Genomic DNA, 16,700 nt, shown 5'->3' with positions numbered 1-16,700 from the left:
CTAAAAACCTTCTGAAAGAAAATGGAAGACCTTAGATTTCAGACACCCTACTTCTGAAAGTACCACTAAGAACTATCAGAACAGGCAGCACCAGAAACACTACAAAATCTGTGTCCTTTGAAAACTAAAGTCTCTAAGCAAATCAGGAAAACACTGATAAATTACAGCAGAGACTTTCCTTTGAGAATAATGGGTAAATCTGACTGCAGAAGCAATCTGGAGGCCAAATTCATTAGCGTTATCCACAAACAGCATCCACATTATTGCATTGTCATAGTAACAATGCGACAAGGCGAGTAAATATAATAGGCTTATGAAAGACCACGATCCTGAGACTGAGTGGCTGAGTGGCCTTAAGATGTGGGTATTAGGGAGCAAAGTAGGAGGTTTAACCGCACAATAAACAAAAGGTTTTGGTCCAAAGATGGAGCTTGTAGCCTTATTAAAGTCTCTGTGTTCTTGAACAGTGGCTAATATAAGCGTTCCTAAAGCAGTGATTGACAGAGCGCGGTTGCCACAATAAACTCAAAGAACCTTTGAAAGGAACAAAGAAAGATGTAAAGGTTTCTGATATTTTAGAATACTCTAGGAAATGTCAAATAAGTCTCACTCAGGGAAATGTGTTGGGTTTGCCTGTGACAGAAACATCCAGTAGGATTAGTTTAGTCCAAGAGAAACACATCATATAGTCAGATGAGGTTACATTTGGACAAAGACGATTAATGGAATGAAGGGATGAGAAAACCCATCTGAGCTCTTCAGAGTGAACGTTGTAAAAACTCCAAACAGTATCTGTGGTGGTTTGTGGGTCCATTAGTGTCCATGCTGTGGCTGACTTTCATATGTTTGGATTTTAAAAGAGTCATCCATTCTTAAAAGGTCCAAGGTTATTTCAGCAGGACACAGCTGGATTAGAAAATTTTTTTGCATCCAGCTGTGATGTAGCCTCAACCTGATAATAGAATAAAAATATGTGAGGCGCTTAGGCCCAGAGAGACGTCTGGAAAAACTTCAATCATTCCACAGGACTAATTAAACAATGGGTGTGCTTCTCTCATCTTTTACCTGCCAAGTATAATTGTTCCTACAGGCTGATATAGAAACCCCGAGTAATTACTGACATCAGACTGAGGTTTCTTTGACAGAGATGAATTCGGTCTTACACTGAATTACACTGCATGGTGCAGCGTGTTGCCAGAGATGGCAACGCTGATCTCTAATGTCACAGGACACCAGATGAGATATAAAAGGTTCTGTTGCCACCATGTCAAGCTTCAAAGTCTCAGTTCAAGACAACGTTTAAATTAAATTAAATTAAATTATATTATTCTCACCACTCGGAAAAATCTGAAGTGCCCAAATAGCAAAATGCTGGAATCATGCTTCACTTAGTTGTGGTATGTGAGAGGTCTGTGTAGAGTGTATAAAAACAGCTTCTTCATGAAAACATTCCATCAAATGTCAAGGCAAAATTGTTCAACCGCATCTCAGTAATAAAGAACAAGTTTTTACTTCACCTGTACTGTAAGCAAATATTCAGAGGACCTTCAGACCTGTCGATCGCCAACATTGTCTGAATGTTCAGTCACTGTGGAAATAAAATGTTTTAGCTATGATTTCATTGAATCAGTTTTTATATCTTTAAAAAGTGCATCCCAGTTATTATTTTTCACTAAATCTCTCCTTGTCTTGTTAGATAGGGTCGCATCTCGGACGTCGGGCTGCGGATGTTCATTGAATGTCGGCTGAACGTTTGCTGGATGTTTCTTAGACGTGAGCTGACCGTCCAGAGACAACGTCCACCGAACAGTTAATGGCGTTTCATTTTGATGTTCAGCAAACGTCGGCTGAAAACGTTCACTGGACGCTCATGGCAGCCAGCGTTCATGGAACATACAGTGCTGGTTTGGAATATGCAAGACGATGTATGTAGATTCATACAAACATAAAAAAAAGCCCCAAAAAACAGTATGTTAGAGTAAAACTGTACAATCTTAATTTTTAAAGGGGAGGGGACAGTCTGACACATCATATATATATCTCTTGCCAACAATATTTTCCATCTTCTTGGCAAACCCAGCAGCAGATTAGTTCAATGAACCAAAGTGGAGGTTAAGGGTTGCAAGTTGACTCTCAGTCACCACTCCTTAGGCCAAACATCAGACTGATTGGCATCTAAAGGTTGTATGAAGTTTTTTGTCTACTCTAAGAAACAGTAATGCTACTTCGGGAGTAGCAGGAGACCTTCCCACTCATCTCACTCACTGGATGTACCCACTTTGTCACAAGGAGGCACAAAATGCAGCATCCAGAACAATGCAATACTTTTATCTTTTTAAGGAAAGAAGCATTAGAAATTACATAGATTCTTCTTCTATTGTAAAATGACACTGTTATGCAAGGAAATATAACCATAATGGGTCAAGATGAAGAAAGAAAGAGATAAATAGATGATAAATAAATTACAGTTGGACAAGTAAAACGGCAAACATGTATGGAGGAAATCTCCAGAGATCCCCTGTGAATACACCAGGGTGTTGTGTTTACAACATGGCAACAACTCCTCGGATGACATCATGTCAAGGATCAGCAGGTAACACTGCTTAAACATCCAAGTGGACAACAGAGACTCACAACCAACAGTCCAATGTTTGGGTATATTTTGTACAAGGTCATTTCGTCTTCATTCACTTTGACAACCATCAAGCCACTGAGGTCTGAGTTATAAATTGGTCTCCCAACCTGTAAACCCACAACGTAATCCCACTTAAACAAGAGAAAACCTAACGCATAAAAAGCAATTACAGACAATCAATTTTTCTGGCTCAGCCTGCAGAACTGTAGGCTTTAAGTTTCTACTGAATTCAGTCTGACTCGGGGTCAGTAAGAGAGACGCAGATACATTGCTTTATTATTTCCTCACGGCGGCTGTACACTGTTTGACTGATAGGATTATGTAACCATGAGGAGACTTCTATTTCCAAAGCAGACACATGAGATGAGCTGAACTGGAACAACTCAAAGGTGGAAGAAGAGTGAGCGCTCAACACTGTGATTTCTATTATTTCTGAAGGATGTAAACTGTTTGAAAATAGGTCAACAAAAATAAAGTACCAGTAACGTCAAATTAAAGCTTTTTAAAAAGTCACGAGTCTGTCAACACAAGGCTTAACGTTGTCCTTTGACAGTCCAGAAATATGTTTGTTACCAGGCAACAAAAGTCTTTTTAAACTAACAAACTACTAACTGGTAGGGTTGCAAAAATCATAAACAATTAGACACAATCGATACTAAAACAGAAATTATTCAAAAACCCCCCTTTGTGTGAAAATATCTCCAAGTTGTGCCCATTTTCTAACACAAACACTCAGAGCTTCCTGTCACTTCAGCGCCTCAACTGAACAATTACCAAATATAGATGTCCTGTGGACAGCATGTCGCTTTCTTAAACTGACAAAAAAAAATGCAAACATTTTGTTCAGAGATGTTTTACCTGTGAGGCAGGCAAACAGGTAGCCCAGATGCTAGCTGTGCTAAAGCCAATGACAGAAACTCTGATGGCAAACAAGGTCAGAAAAGCTCCTGTTTCTGCAACACTTACTACTTACCTGGGTGTACTGTGCATGCTATGCATCTGTGAGTCCGTGAACAGTTGAGATTTCATAATCAAGTGTGCCAGTTGTAATACTACATGTCCCATAATACAATGGATACAGCTAGTTGGGCACCTAGCCCCATTTCTCCACCAGGACAGCCACCGAACACCTGTTAGTGCAGTGGCTCCCAAAGATTTTCTTCTGGGCAGTTTACTGTGCGACAGTGAGTACAGGTACAAAATTGTAAAAATGCAGGTCTGCAAGGATTTGTCAAACAGACATCCACATTGAGCCAGCCTCATAGAGTGAAGTACGCTGAAGTATGTGAAAGCCTTTAAACTTATGGACAACACACGCTAATGCTTCCTCTTTAAATATTAGCTTTATCCCCATTGAAATATTTGGTTGCTCAGCAGTTCCCATGTGTTTCCCAAGTTCTGAATGCTTCATCCTACTGCAGGTACCAGCTGATACATAAAAGGACGTAGAGTCGTACCCTTTAGCTGATAATCGTGATAACTGTGGTGGGATTCTACTGACTGTCCAGCAAAAACAACAAATAAATCTGAACAGGTGATACACTGCCATATTTATGTGCAGAGTCATTTAGTCTTTAACAGCAGAGATCAGATCAATGGAAAGGTCACAGTCAGGCATTCCTAATGAAAAGCTGAAAATATCCCAACACTGTGTGTGTGTGGGTGTGGGTGTGAAAACGCTTACAGGACTGAGAGCCTGTCTTTTCTTGGTCAGCAGCTTTGTTTTTGCCATCAGCCGCCCACTTCACTTCCACTGCTCATTAAGTGATTAGACTGGAGGATTCATCAAAAAATTGGAACACAAAAAAGTTTGTGGGAATCAAATTAATTAGGTAGCAGGGCTACATAACAGTTTGATTTTCTACACCCAGCTTATCCCTAAATACACATGCTAGGAGTTGGAAGACAGGAACAACACATCCTCTTCCATGAGTATGTTTGCTATATTTGAACCAATTAAAATTTGATCAATATTTATTTTATTATTATTACTACAATAATACTGCACCATTCTGGGTTCCCTGCAGAAAAGGGAGCAGACAAATCATTCAGGATATGATTTGTCTGCTTCAGATTCATATGGGCTCTCAATTCCTTTTCAGTCAATTCTACATTTGATGATCACTTGCTCAAAATCTAAAATGCTCTGACTGACCAAACCTTTAACTGAAAAGAGACGCATTCAGACTGGAAGCAGCTCCTTTTCATTGGCATTGAATGCACTGTGCTCTGTTGTTGAACTTTAACTGCAGGGCAGCTAATAGACACTGGATATCTACCAAACTGTTCCTCACTCAGCACAAAGTAGCAGTCAATGTGGAAACGTAGCATGACTCGTCTCTCTATCATAATTTCTTTTTCTCCCTTGTCATTTCTCAACGGCTGTCTGTAATGTATGACTTGGACACGCTGGAGGGATTATGTCTCTCGGCTGGCCTGGGAACGCTTAGGGATTCCTCCAGAGGAGCTGGAAGAAGTGGCTGGGCAGAGGGAAGTCTGGGCCTCCCTTCTGAAGCTGCTACCCCCGCGACCCGACCCCAGATAAGCGGAAGAAGATGGATGGATGGATGGATGGATGACTTGGGTCAAACCTTTTGGGTTTCCACTTGCTGACCTGGTTTAGGTTAGCTGACACATTTGAACTAATTGGAAGCACACATTGGATGCATTTTAACACTCTGCTTTTTGCTGGAGTGATGAGAAGAAGTAAGGCAGGGATATCTGGAAGAGATCTGTTCAGCTGCACAAGTCTGGTTCATCCTTGGGAACAATTTACTGATGCTTGAAGGTGCAGCGTTCATCAGTTTTTATGCAAGTACAGACATGATGGGAACGCCCAACCATCCTGCCTCTTAGCAAGGCACATTGCTTGTGTCAGTGGGTTCTGGTCCAAAATGTGCAGGATGACCCCAGAACAAAAACTAAAGATGTTATGACGATGATGTTGAAGCTGGTGAGGCAGAGTCATTATCCACAGTGAAATGTGTCATGTACTGAAGTGGCCTACAAATCTGACTGAATTACACCAGCTCTTTTAAGATGAACGGACCAGAACTATTTTGAGAAGTTTGAGGAAAGAAACCCAAAAGTTTTGACCAATACCGTTTAAAAGATGATTTAAAGTTTAAGTCCTAAACGCACTTAAACTTCTGGATTCCAAGTAAAATGTAATAATAAACATCATCATGAAATATTTTTGCAAACATTTCAGGTAAAATTGAAATAATTACAATTATTTCTCTGAGAACAAAGAGAAATTTGGTCTCATTTAACTTGGGCTCTGTCTGTACTTTACACTTATATTAAGCCAAGGTTCTGTTGATCTTGATCTTGCTTTCAAGGAAACCCCAAAGCTCATATGTTTGGTGTGTTTGACTGGACAGACAGAAGCTTCAGGATATTAATCTGGTTGGAAAGCAAAAAACTGAAAAAAAAAAACAAAAAAAAAACATTTGATCAGGAGTTGTATTAGGACATGCTTACAGTGAACTATAATTATGACAGGAGGACACAAGATTCAAATAAACCTCATCTTCATGTTCAAAAGACTTAATGTAGTCATACAAATGCAATGAAGCTGTTTCTGAGAGGTCAGAGTAAATGTTCAAACTGCCTTTCTGAAGTTGCTGGTGTGTTACCATAGATACAAGATGATTTACATTAAAGCTGCTCGTCTCTGAAATTACAGCTTCTCTAGTAGAGGCACTATGGTTGACTTGTTAGCCTCTGAATCACAACAAACTCTACCAGAGCCAGCAAAACCAGAAAAATCCTTATTTATCCAGCAAAACAGAACTTACAGCTACGAATGTGGGACTGTGACAAATCTGGAACCGGTGGCTGATGCTGTTTTTTTGTTCACCTTGCTGATCCATGACCACCCTACTTTACAGAGACAGTACACTCTCTATCACTTCTAGTTGTCTAATGTATTGGGTCTCCAGAAAAGCATAGAACAAATATAAAATCACATGGACAATAATAATGAACATTTCAAAACCCTTAGATAAATACACAATCCTAGAATTAAGGGCTGCGTAAGTTGCTTTAGCCTGAATTCACAGACTAAATCAGAACCACACTAGAAGCATTAATCTGGACTGTAATACTAAAGGTAGCATCAAGATGCAGATCAAAGCATTTTTATTACTGACTGATGTCAGGGTCACCAAGTCCACCTTAAGTTTGCTGTTTGCTTTACAACAGCATGATTCTGTCTACCTATAGAGAGACAGTGAAAGATAATGAGAGGAAAATCTGAGAAAAACACCCAAAATGCCATGTGCTTTGGCAAGTATTACACAAACAAGAAGCCAGCAATAACGCAAGTTAGCTTAGCATACATCAGTCAAAAAAAACAAGGTAACATAAGTGTTGAGGCCAACACTTTCCATTTTAGAAAAGGTTTAATTAGGGCTGCACAAAATCATTGCAATTGCTATAAATGCCCCACAGGGCTCACACTCTGGACATCCCTGCACTAGGTGGTGGTCCATATGCAGAAATTAAAGGTACAAAACTGAAATAAACTAACTTTGTGAGTAAAATGCTCAACACTGATGAAGCCCACTGAGGAATTTCTGCAATGCTCAACCTAAAAAAAAAAAAGACTTCTCTTTCATTCAATAAGACAAGATAACAGGATTCACTATATGTACTACGGACACAGTGTGATACATTTTAAATTCAACATGTCAACATGTTTTATCTGTTAGTCAATCATTTAAAGGTAAGAATTGCTTTATTGTCACTTACAGTCTCTTAAACATTCGGAAATGTGTCTCTGTGCTTTTTTCCAGGTTTCATTGTGAGTTAATACTTTCTGTCTCTTTCTCTGGCACTTTTACACCTGCTGTGTTTCCTGCTGAAGAGAAGACAACCGGGATCTGACGCAAAAAAAAAAAAAGAAAAAGAGCCCAACTGCTCACGTCAGCTGGTCCCAATGGCTGTATTTGTGTCAGCATGTACTTAGTGCTTTGCAAAACTGGTCCACGCACAAGATGAGCGAATTAAGGAGCAAACAGCACAGCTTCATCAAACTGTTCATAAAGACAGACTCGATGATCTGTCTGCACATAATCACATAAACAGTAGCTAAAACAGAAAGCATGAGTTTCACAACAAGGCCATTAGCTGCTGCAAGTCGTCCAAAGGGAGTGATTCATGCATGATTCCTTTCATATTTCAGTCGCACTTGAGCAAGAACAGTAAGAAATGAGTCAAGCATGTGCAAGAGGTTCAGTGACCATGGTGTGACTGTGCTTGATAGGCCAAACTGGTCTGACCTGAACCCAACAGAGACTCTACGGAGTGTTGTCAACAGGAAGATGATCGACACCACCCGACAATCCTGTTTGACACTTCAAGCTATCAACAGTCTGATCACATCCGTGTCATGCCGCATTGATGCAGTAATTAATGCAAAAGGAATTGCATTAATTACTGCAAGGATTGAGTGAATAAAAGTTAACATACTTTTCGGAAGCCTAATATTTCTGACAGAATATCCTCTTTTTTAATCGATCCAAACTAATATAATAATTTCCACAGTGACTCTGAATTATGGTTTTCCATTATCTACAAAACTATAAGAAATAAAAGCTAGAAATAGTTCACTTTTTGTGTAATTAATCTATATGATTTATAAGTTCTGACATAAGTGCTAAAAAATGCTTAACTTTTCACAATATCCTAATATTTGGAGATGTACCTACAGTTTCTCTTGATACCGCTGCAGCGGCGTAGAAAACCAACAATCATTGTGAGAGCTTCAAATCACTCTGAGGTCAAAGAACTTGGATGTTTATTTTACAAGGTTTTTCAGGTTTTACCAACTCAAATTTAAGACTTTTAAAGGCTGAGCAGACACCCTGATTTCAAGTGACATGTAACTATGAGTAGATAACTAATCATCAGTTTATAGTACCGTGGAAAATTTATACTTTTGAACTTTTCTGATGTTACCATGACAAACTTTTACTTATTCTGGGGGATTTCATGTGACAGAAAAAATACAAAGTAGCACATAGAGGTGCACAGGAAGGAAAAGGTATAGTGTTTAGCTTTTTTGTAGTACATTTGCATTTAGCAAACATGAGCGAATACTTGATAGGATAGCATTTTCACTGCAGTTACAGCTCCAGATCTTTGACTTGTGCCCAGATGTTCAAGGCATATGGTTCCATAACCTCGCCTTCCTCCAGAACCTCTCTAGAACTTCCTCCCTGACCAGACTGCAGCATTCCTTGGTTTCTATGCTGCTTGTTCACTAATGTTCTCTAAAGAACCTTGGAGGTCGGACACAGAACCCAGGAGTTAAAAGAAGTTTGTTAAACTATCATTTATTTAGCAATTGAAGTAAACATGGGTAAATGCACGCCACATCTGTAAAAAAAAAAAAAAAAAAAAAAAAAAAAAAAAGAGCAACCTCTCTCCCCTCTGCTACCCGTTCAGCATGTTTTCAACAGTAGAGCCTCTGATGAATCATGAGTGCTCTGGCTAGCTAGCATAGCCACCCAGGACAACAGATAAACGGTTTTTCTGTAACGGTAAGTTGTTTCTCTACCATTAACAGATTTAGCAGCATATACACAAGATTGATTGACAAAGATAAAACCCTCCTTCTGGCTCTGATTGTTTTTGGTCTGGAGATGTGCATTTCCTTAGTCAGCAATAATAACTCAGGGAGGAAGTGGAGGTGATCAATCTATTCACAGATTATCTGTCTTACTTTACAGCATCACAACATGGTGAAGTTTTAACAAATAGGTAAAAAAAAAATAAAAAATAAGTAAAAGTTGCATACTGCAGCTTTAAGCTTTTAATAAAAACATTTGAAAGACATTCTCAGATAACAGAAACACTATAAACATTTTGGTTTCAACGGCTGTGACAGAAGACCAAACTTTGTCACATTTTTCTTTCTTTCCAAAGACATAATTTTGATAACTAAAACGGGTCGAGAGTTTGACATTTGCCATCGTCCAGCATCCCACTTGCCTTCCTTCCCCATCCCTCCCGGCAAGCAGTGGCATATGTATTTATCTGGTGACTGCGTGGCATTTATCACACAGCTTAGTCATAATTAGTGCAACTTAGTCTGGGGCACAGAGCCTGTTAGTGGGCATATGTTCAGATCTGGTTAAAGACACAGTGTTCCCCTGAGGGCACGGCTGAATGTGGACATGTGTGCCTGTGAAGTTCTCTGTGGAGCGCACCCTGAGCTTCCATTAACGCAACCCACCATGTTCCCTTCCCCGAGTCGCCCGCCCATGCTGAGAGAGGCCACTCAAAACCTAGTGAGGAGCGAGTTCACTCAAGTGTACGCAGTGGAAGGGCTGGCGAGGAGCTGGTGCAGACAGGAAGGAGCAAACGGAGTGAGCGAGGGATGGATATCATGAGGGAGGGAGAGAGAGAGGGAGAACGTCCGACTCAGGCGTGGGGATTAGCAGACGAGCCGAGTGTCAGCTGCCAGCTTGAGAGTGCAGTTGAGTTGGCATCCATACGTGTGTCTGTGTACACACGAATGAACAACCAAGTATATTAACGTAATACAAATCGAGCTATAATTTTCACCACTCGTGCAAATGTGTACCTTAAGACAAAACTGTTAAAACAAGCCTTAGGCAAGAAATTACACAACTTCTGAGTTGAGTAACACTTGATAAAAACAAATATACCTGCATGCCTGTGAGATGCTGTTACCATCATCTAATCAGTGATGTGAAGAAATCTTTTTCTCCATCTCTCTTGAAGGTGAGCAGTTAAAAAAAACTTAAGATCTTTAACCAGATCTGAAGTTTTGGGGCATTTCTGTAAGTTTGGTGAGATTTGGGTGCTGCTTTTCTTTCTGGTCCTCCGTTATCATGTGATTGACATCCAAGTCAACACAACATGCATGGAGAAAATGATGCCTTGTATAACTATGGCTTGTATAGTTGCCAAGGTGAATCTGTTAGCAAATTGCCATTCTGTTTCAAGTGTTTCAGAAACCTCTGATCATTCATGGAACTTCTTTCAAAAAATTCTAGAAATATTGACTGTGGACGCTGACATTAGCGTTGGGTATGTCTGTTGCTGCAACATGTTTAGCATCAAGATGCTATTCTAGCTTTGAGTAGCTTCACTAATAAGCTAACTCCTTTTAGCACAACTTGAACACAACACTAGTCTTTAACAACATCCCATTATGTAATTTGTTGAAGCACTCTTAACCACTACTGGGCCAAGAGAAGCAGCTTTGTCGTTCATAGTTGTTGCTTGCAGATTTCGCTTGTGCGTCAGCTTTACCGGCGTACCAGACACACGCAAATGGAAATGTTCCGCTTGTAACATTTTTTATGCAAGAAAATAAAAGATATACGTTTGTGTTAAATATATATGCACATATGTTACTGCATTAACGTCTACGCTATTAATTAATTAGCTTTTAGGTAATGGTAATAACTGATTATAGTCAATTGTTAGAATGATAAAAGGGTCAAGGAATTTAGTGAAGCTCAAAGATGTAGAATAGAAGATTTTCAAAACCTGAGAAGGTCTATTAAAACCATTTCCAAACATCTGAAGACTCCAAGATCATTGGTTCAAACAACTGGACATGAGTTCAAGTTATCCAGATGTGTTAGGTCCTTTTTTGCCAAAGTATGAAAAAAGGACCTAAACTTTCAATCTCAGAGAAATATAAAGAAGAAACTACCAAAGCTCAGGTCTGGAAACTGTTCAAACACCAGCAATACTGTCCAAGATGGTTGTGAAGAGAGAGATCCAAAGTCGGCATATAACTCAACCCAAATTTGCAGCCATACGTAAGGACAAGCCCAATTATTTCTGAGGGAAAGATTAACAACCAGATGAGACAAACATTGACAAGAAGGACAAGAACAATGAGTGAAGGTGAGGCGCTTAAGCCTAACAACACTTTATCAACTGTCAAGCATGGTGATACATTCAAGATGAGTCTGCAATGATAAGTTCAAGGACCGATCATCATCTGAACTGGATTTAAAGAGATAGTAATAATTCTGCGTGTAAACCTCTGACTTTGAAAACATTAATGAATAAATCTCTGAAATACAGCAAAATAAAATTGTATGCAAACGTCTGGTTGGAGTTTCATATGAAATCTAGTAGTTGTCAAATATTCAGTCAGATGTACCAGAATGGGCACAAATCCTATAAAACGTAGCCTTCAGAAATTATGGTTCCTAAATGAGTGTTAGTCAAAACCTAAACCAAACAACAGCAGGGATCTGAGGTTTTAAATTCATTTCACACATTGTCGCTGTCAGACAATAAAACTCAGATCTCCATTTTACCTGATGTTTGTTTTCTTGTGAAGATGAATCTATTGATCACTCTTCACATCTGCCAGTGATAAATGTTAGAAAAACATGGCATTGCTATATATCAAAATTAATATTTCATCAATACTCTATTTTTTTCCATCACTGTCATGTCTCCACAACTCTCCCTGAGCTTTTGAATGTTGGTCACTAAGGGTGCATTCACACCAGCCATGTAGAGTCCACTTTAATTAAACTCTAGTTCACTTGCCTTGAAAGTCCAGTTCATTTGGGGAGGTGTGAATGCGTAGTCTAACTCTAACGCGGACCAAAAAAACCCCCACCTATGTCTCGGTTCGGTTAAAGGGAACTCTGGTGATGTTTGAAGGCATGTGGATGCCAAGCGGACCGGAGATCACTCCAAAAGCAGGAAGCAAACGCATAGCATAGCGCATAGCATTCTGAGTAAATAAGACCGAAACAAATGTGGGAGTCTTGCGCTAATGGGAGAAAATGTTTGTAGTATTTTAACAAAAAGGAGAGAAATCATACAACCGTTAAAATTTCCTGCCACTCCGTTTCTAACATTTCGTGAAGAAGGAAATTGTACTCAGTGTCTTCCTCAGAGGTTTTCATGTAATTTCCTTCAGTGGTTCTTGGTGCAGCGCCACCACAGGTGAAAAGACAAATAGTTTTTTTTTTTTTAAAAGGGTTTGATTCATTTAACACCATGCAGTTTGAAAGGGAACCGCACCAGCTGAAAATGTAGCAAATGTTGCAATTTTGGTCCCCAATCAAACTGAGACTACTGGACTGTCAGGTGTGAAAACCCCATAAGACCCATTAGCAGTTGTGGACATAAAAGATTATCAGAGTTCCTCTGACCTGGAAAACAGAGTTATAAAACCTGACACCTGAAAAATTAAATTGATGATATTATTTGCAGTCAATTAAAAATTAAATTGATGATATTATTTGTAGTCAGGTCTCAGTAATAATGAGTTGACATGTTGAATGGTATTGAAACAAAATGCAGTCAGCTTTAAACTTTAGCTCACAAGTCTTCCAATAGTGATTCATAAAGGTGGCAACTCCAGAAAAATAACTTTAAGCTTACTCTGATTATACAATCATACATTTGCACTGAATATTGTACTAACAGCGATGATTTCAGGTGTCCTTTCCCTTTCCTGCAAAGTTATATAAATGACTTAAGGCTTGTGGTAATTATCATCGAAATGATCTTCAAAGTGTATTTAAGAAGTTCAACACAAAAGCAGATTCCTTCTTTCCCTCCAGCCTCGTCAGCAAGCAGGGCAGGGTGAACTGCAGGTGGCTTTTCCCTTTCATGAAGCCATCAGGGCAAACCCAATACGGCTGTCAAATCTCCTCAGCCTCACACCCAGCCATTACAAATCACAGGAGTGACAGCAGAGCAGAGTCAGCTGCTCACAGTCACCTCAGTGACCAGGCGCTCCCTCTGGCGGACAGAACAGGTCACGACTCACTTCGACACTTTTACAGGAAGAGGTTAATCTACTCACAGCATTTTAACGACATCCACACCGCCCCACCATACTAATCCCGTTCCTCCTCACGTTTGACGAAATGATCCTGAAGCTGGATGCTGCAGTCCACAAACTGCCGGCAAAACGTCCCGGAGCTAAAATAAAGCGAACTGAAACATCTGGAGAGGATGATGATGTAAAAAAATAAAAAAATAAAAAATTGACTGCAAATTATTTCCATCTAAAGCCAAAAACGTCACATATCTAGCAGACCTATAAATAAATTAATCCCAACTCCAAGTGAGAAGAAGCAGGTTTCAGCGCAAGGTTTGTCATTGCTTATTAAATCAAACTGAGCCGGTTCTTTTCCCTCATTATGTGTCGCCCGGTTCCAGGTGATGAACACATGAAGTTCCACACATGCATACGACATTAGAAAAGTTGAAAAACAAGCAAGCGAGAAAATGCTATTTGAAAGGGTGGGGGGAAAATGCTGAGTTCAAACTTAAACACAGGACGCCGGTGGATACAGATACTGCACTTCGACTCACCTTGAGCGGCCGTTCCTCGGGTGCTGAATACACTTGCTATCAAAGTGGCCACATACCAAATCATAGTACTATAACCAACCAGAAAAAAGCCTCATCATATCTCAAAGTCCCCCGTTCGGTGAGTCTGTCATTGCCCAGCTGCCCAGGACAAACGGAGATGGGCCGGTATCCTTGTTTCCCCGTTAACGGAGCCCTGGACCCTTCACCATCGGCGGTTTCCCCTCTCTCTTCCCCTCTTCTCCGCTCTCCTCGCGCATCCTGAGACAGATCACCTGCGCCAATGGGACGAGAGCAGGCGGCGCCGCGAGACCGAGAGCAGCCCTTCCGACAACCGCGGTCCCGCCCCCGCGCTTTTTTCATTGACGCGCGTGAGAGGATTTCAGCCGCTGATTGGTTACCTGTGCTGTCCCTTCCACTTTCGGAGTGTTGCGTTCACTTGATGAAAATAAAAATAGATTAGAAGTTCCAAGCTTCCGATCAAGAAATTGATTCGTGCTTTTATTGAATGTTTCATCAATTTCATGTGATTAAACATAAAATAAATTATTTACTTTTGTTGGTGTCATAGTTTCAGCGTGGCCCAGATCAAAAACAGTATATTTATACCCGTTTTAAAATGAATATTTGCTGATGTGTGATTATTATTCGAGCAACATCGCATCTATCATTTCTGATATTTAGAAAACTATCAAATGCGGCGCTTTATGGCCTTTATAGTCTTTTCCATATCTGAACTGCTCATTAAAATACCTTTCAAAAGTATTGACAAGTACTTTTGTGAAATGTAAAAGCTTAACATTTTTAGTCGCAGGGCCTGAATGTAGCCATGCAAAGGGAGCAGTTTCAAGTTGGGTTGGAGTGCGAAGCCGTAGCGGAGCTGCAGTATCATCCTGCGCAATAAGATGAGAGGAACCCTTCAGCCTGTGCATCATCGCGACACGGACTGTAATCAGATTCCTTGTGGAAAAGTGAGACTGTCAAAATATGTACTGGCCTATATGTGACACGAAAAAAAAAAAAAAATCCAAGAGTGACTAAGAGGATTCAGCGTGACTCATATCTATTGATAGGCTAACTCCGTCAATAATAATATTCAACTGAGTCAGCCTGTGTTGCTCAGAGAGCGTCCATCCTCCGTCAGAGCCAGGTCTACCTCCAGGTCTATCCTACGTCCAGGAAGGAGGAGGTTCTGCTGTAGAGCTTTAAGTAATCCATTTAGGAATATTTCTGTTACATTAATATTACAAGCTAAAACTTCAGTTTGCATCAAGAGAATAATGTAAACATGAGATGTCCTTAAATAGAAACTTTGTAACACTAGAGGTACAGGCAGCGTGACATTGGGGCCACACTGTTAGCCTTTGCTGTATTTTCTACAGCTAAATACCGCAAAATGCCTAGTAAAACTAACATAAAACATCTTTACAATTAGTTACTGTAATTTGCATTGCATTATGGGTAAAGGACATAGTATTACAGTAACTTACTGTATGTTTTGAAGTTGCAGTAATTTACTGTTTACACAATGCAGTAGTGGTACTGTATTTATAATGTCTTGTACTGTTAGCCTTTACTGTATTTTTTACAGCTAAATACCGCAAAATGCCCAGTAAACTAACATAAAACATCTTTACAATTAGTTACTGTAATTTGCATTGCATTATGGGTATAGTACATAGCATTACAGTAACTTACTGTATGTTTTGAAGTTGTAATTTACTGTTTACACATTGCAGTAGTGATACTGCACTAATAATGTCTTTGCGCTGGCCATGTAAGAATTCTATTTGATTTCCAACGGTCATCATAGATGTTTTATCGTGGTTCTCTGTTTCTGTATTTTTACTCCTTTAGTGGTTAACATATTTTAAGGCAGAAAGAGAGCATGTACTTTTGTTTTTTTCACATCCTAGCTAACATTAATATGCAGTTTATCTAGCTACGTCATCAAGGGTGGCTTCGCTTCCAACGTTTTTCTGATGACGTTTGTTTTAAACTCCGAAGCTTTTTCCGTCCAAGTGCAAGTGCAGCTCTGTCGCTGTGGGCTCACACTGCTTCAGCTCTTCGCAAGACAGGTAAAAAAACACTTAGAAAACTGTTTGAAGCCAATGTATATTTTAGATGGAGCTAACGTAACTTATAGCATCATGCTATAATGCTATCACTTAGCATGAGGTGAAAGATAGAAAAATATGATGGTGTTATTTTTTGAGCTGGTTCGGAATTAACGTTAGCTAAGGTGCTAATTTTACCGAAGGTTTTAGCTTGGCTTTTGCCGCTAAATCTTCCTCGAGCGACTAGCTTTGGGTTGAGATAAGCTCAGTGCTGAGTGTCTGTTAGCATTGTTGTTACATCATTTGTCGAACAATATAACGTTAACGGATAATTGATCCCCCCGCCCCCTTTTTTAAAAAAATACATCTAATAACTGTTCATTTGTTTAAACCATGACCTTGCAAATGTTAAGAGTGCAGATTAGCTAGGTCAACAAGGATGAATTCTAACGTTGTTCTTTTTTTTCTTTTTGTCAGATGACTTTTTTTAACTCCCAAGCTTTTTCCCTCCAAGTGGCTGTGCAGTTTTGTCCTGCTGAGTGCTAACATAGCTTCAACTCTTGAAAAGACAAGACAACAGGTAAAAAGACAGCTCTTCAAACATATTTGAAGCCACAAAATAATCTGGAAATGTAGAGGAGCAGCTAACCTAATCTATAACTTTGAGC

At 39.7% G+C, this 16,700-nt stretch overlaps 1 protein-coding gene across 2 annotated transcripts in view; it reads right to left on the bottom strand.

Moving 5' to 3' along the window:
• Nucleotides 1-14,259, bottom strand: part of LOC122844370 (protein turtle homolog B-like) — a 96,074-nt gene extending 81,815 nt beyond the window's left edge. For both annotated transcript variants that reach the window (XM_044139731.1, XM_044139732.1), the window contains exon 1: nucleotides 13,979-14,259. In XM_044139731.1, coding sequence (XP_043995666.1) covers nucleotides 13,979-14,042 — 64 coding nt within the window. In that variant the 5' untranslated portion in view covers nucleotides 14,043-14,259. The remainder of the gene's footprint in view (nucleotides 1-13,978) is intronic.
• Nucleotides 14,260-16,700: the final 2,441 nt, after the last annotated feature.

Source organism: Gambusia affinis, linkage group LG15 (genome assembly GCF_019740435.1).
Source record: "Gambusia affinis linkage group LG15, SWU_Gaff_1.0, whole genome shotgun sequence".
Lineage (NCBI taxonomy): Eukaryota > Metazoa > Chordata > Actinopteri > Cyprinodontiformes > Poeciliidae > Gambusia > Gambusia affinis.
The sequence above is the reverse complement of the archived record's forward strand: the minus strand, read 5'-3'. Positions and strand labels throughout refer to the sequence as shown.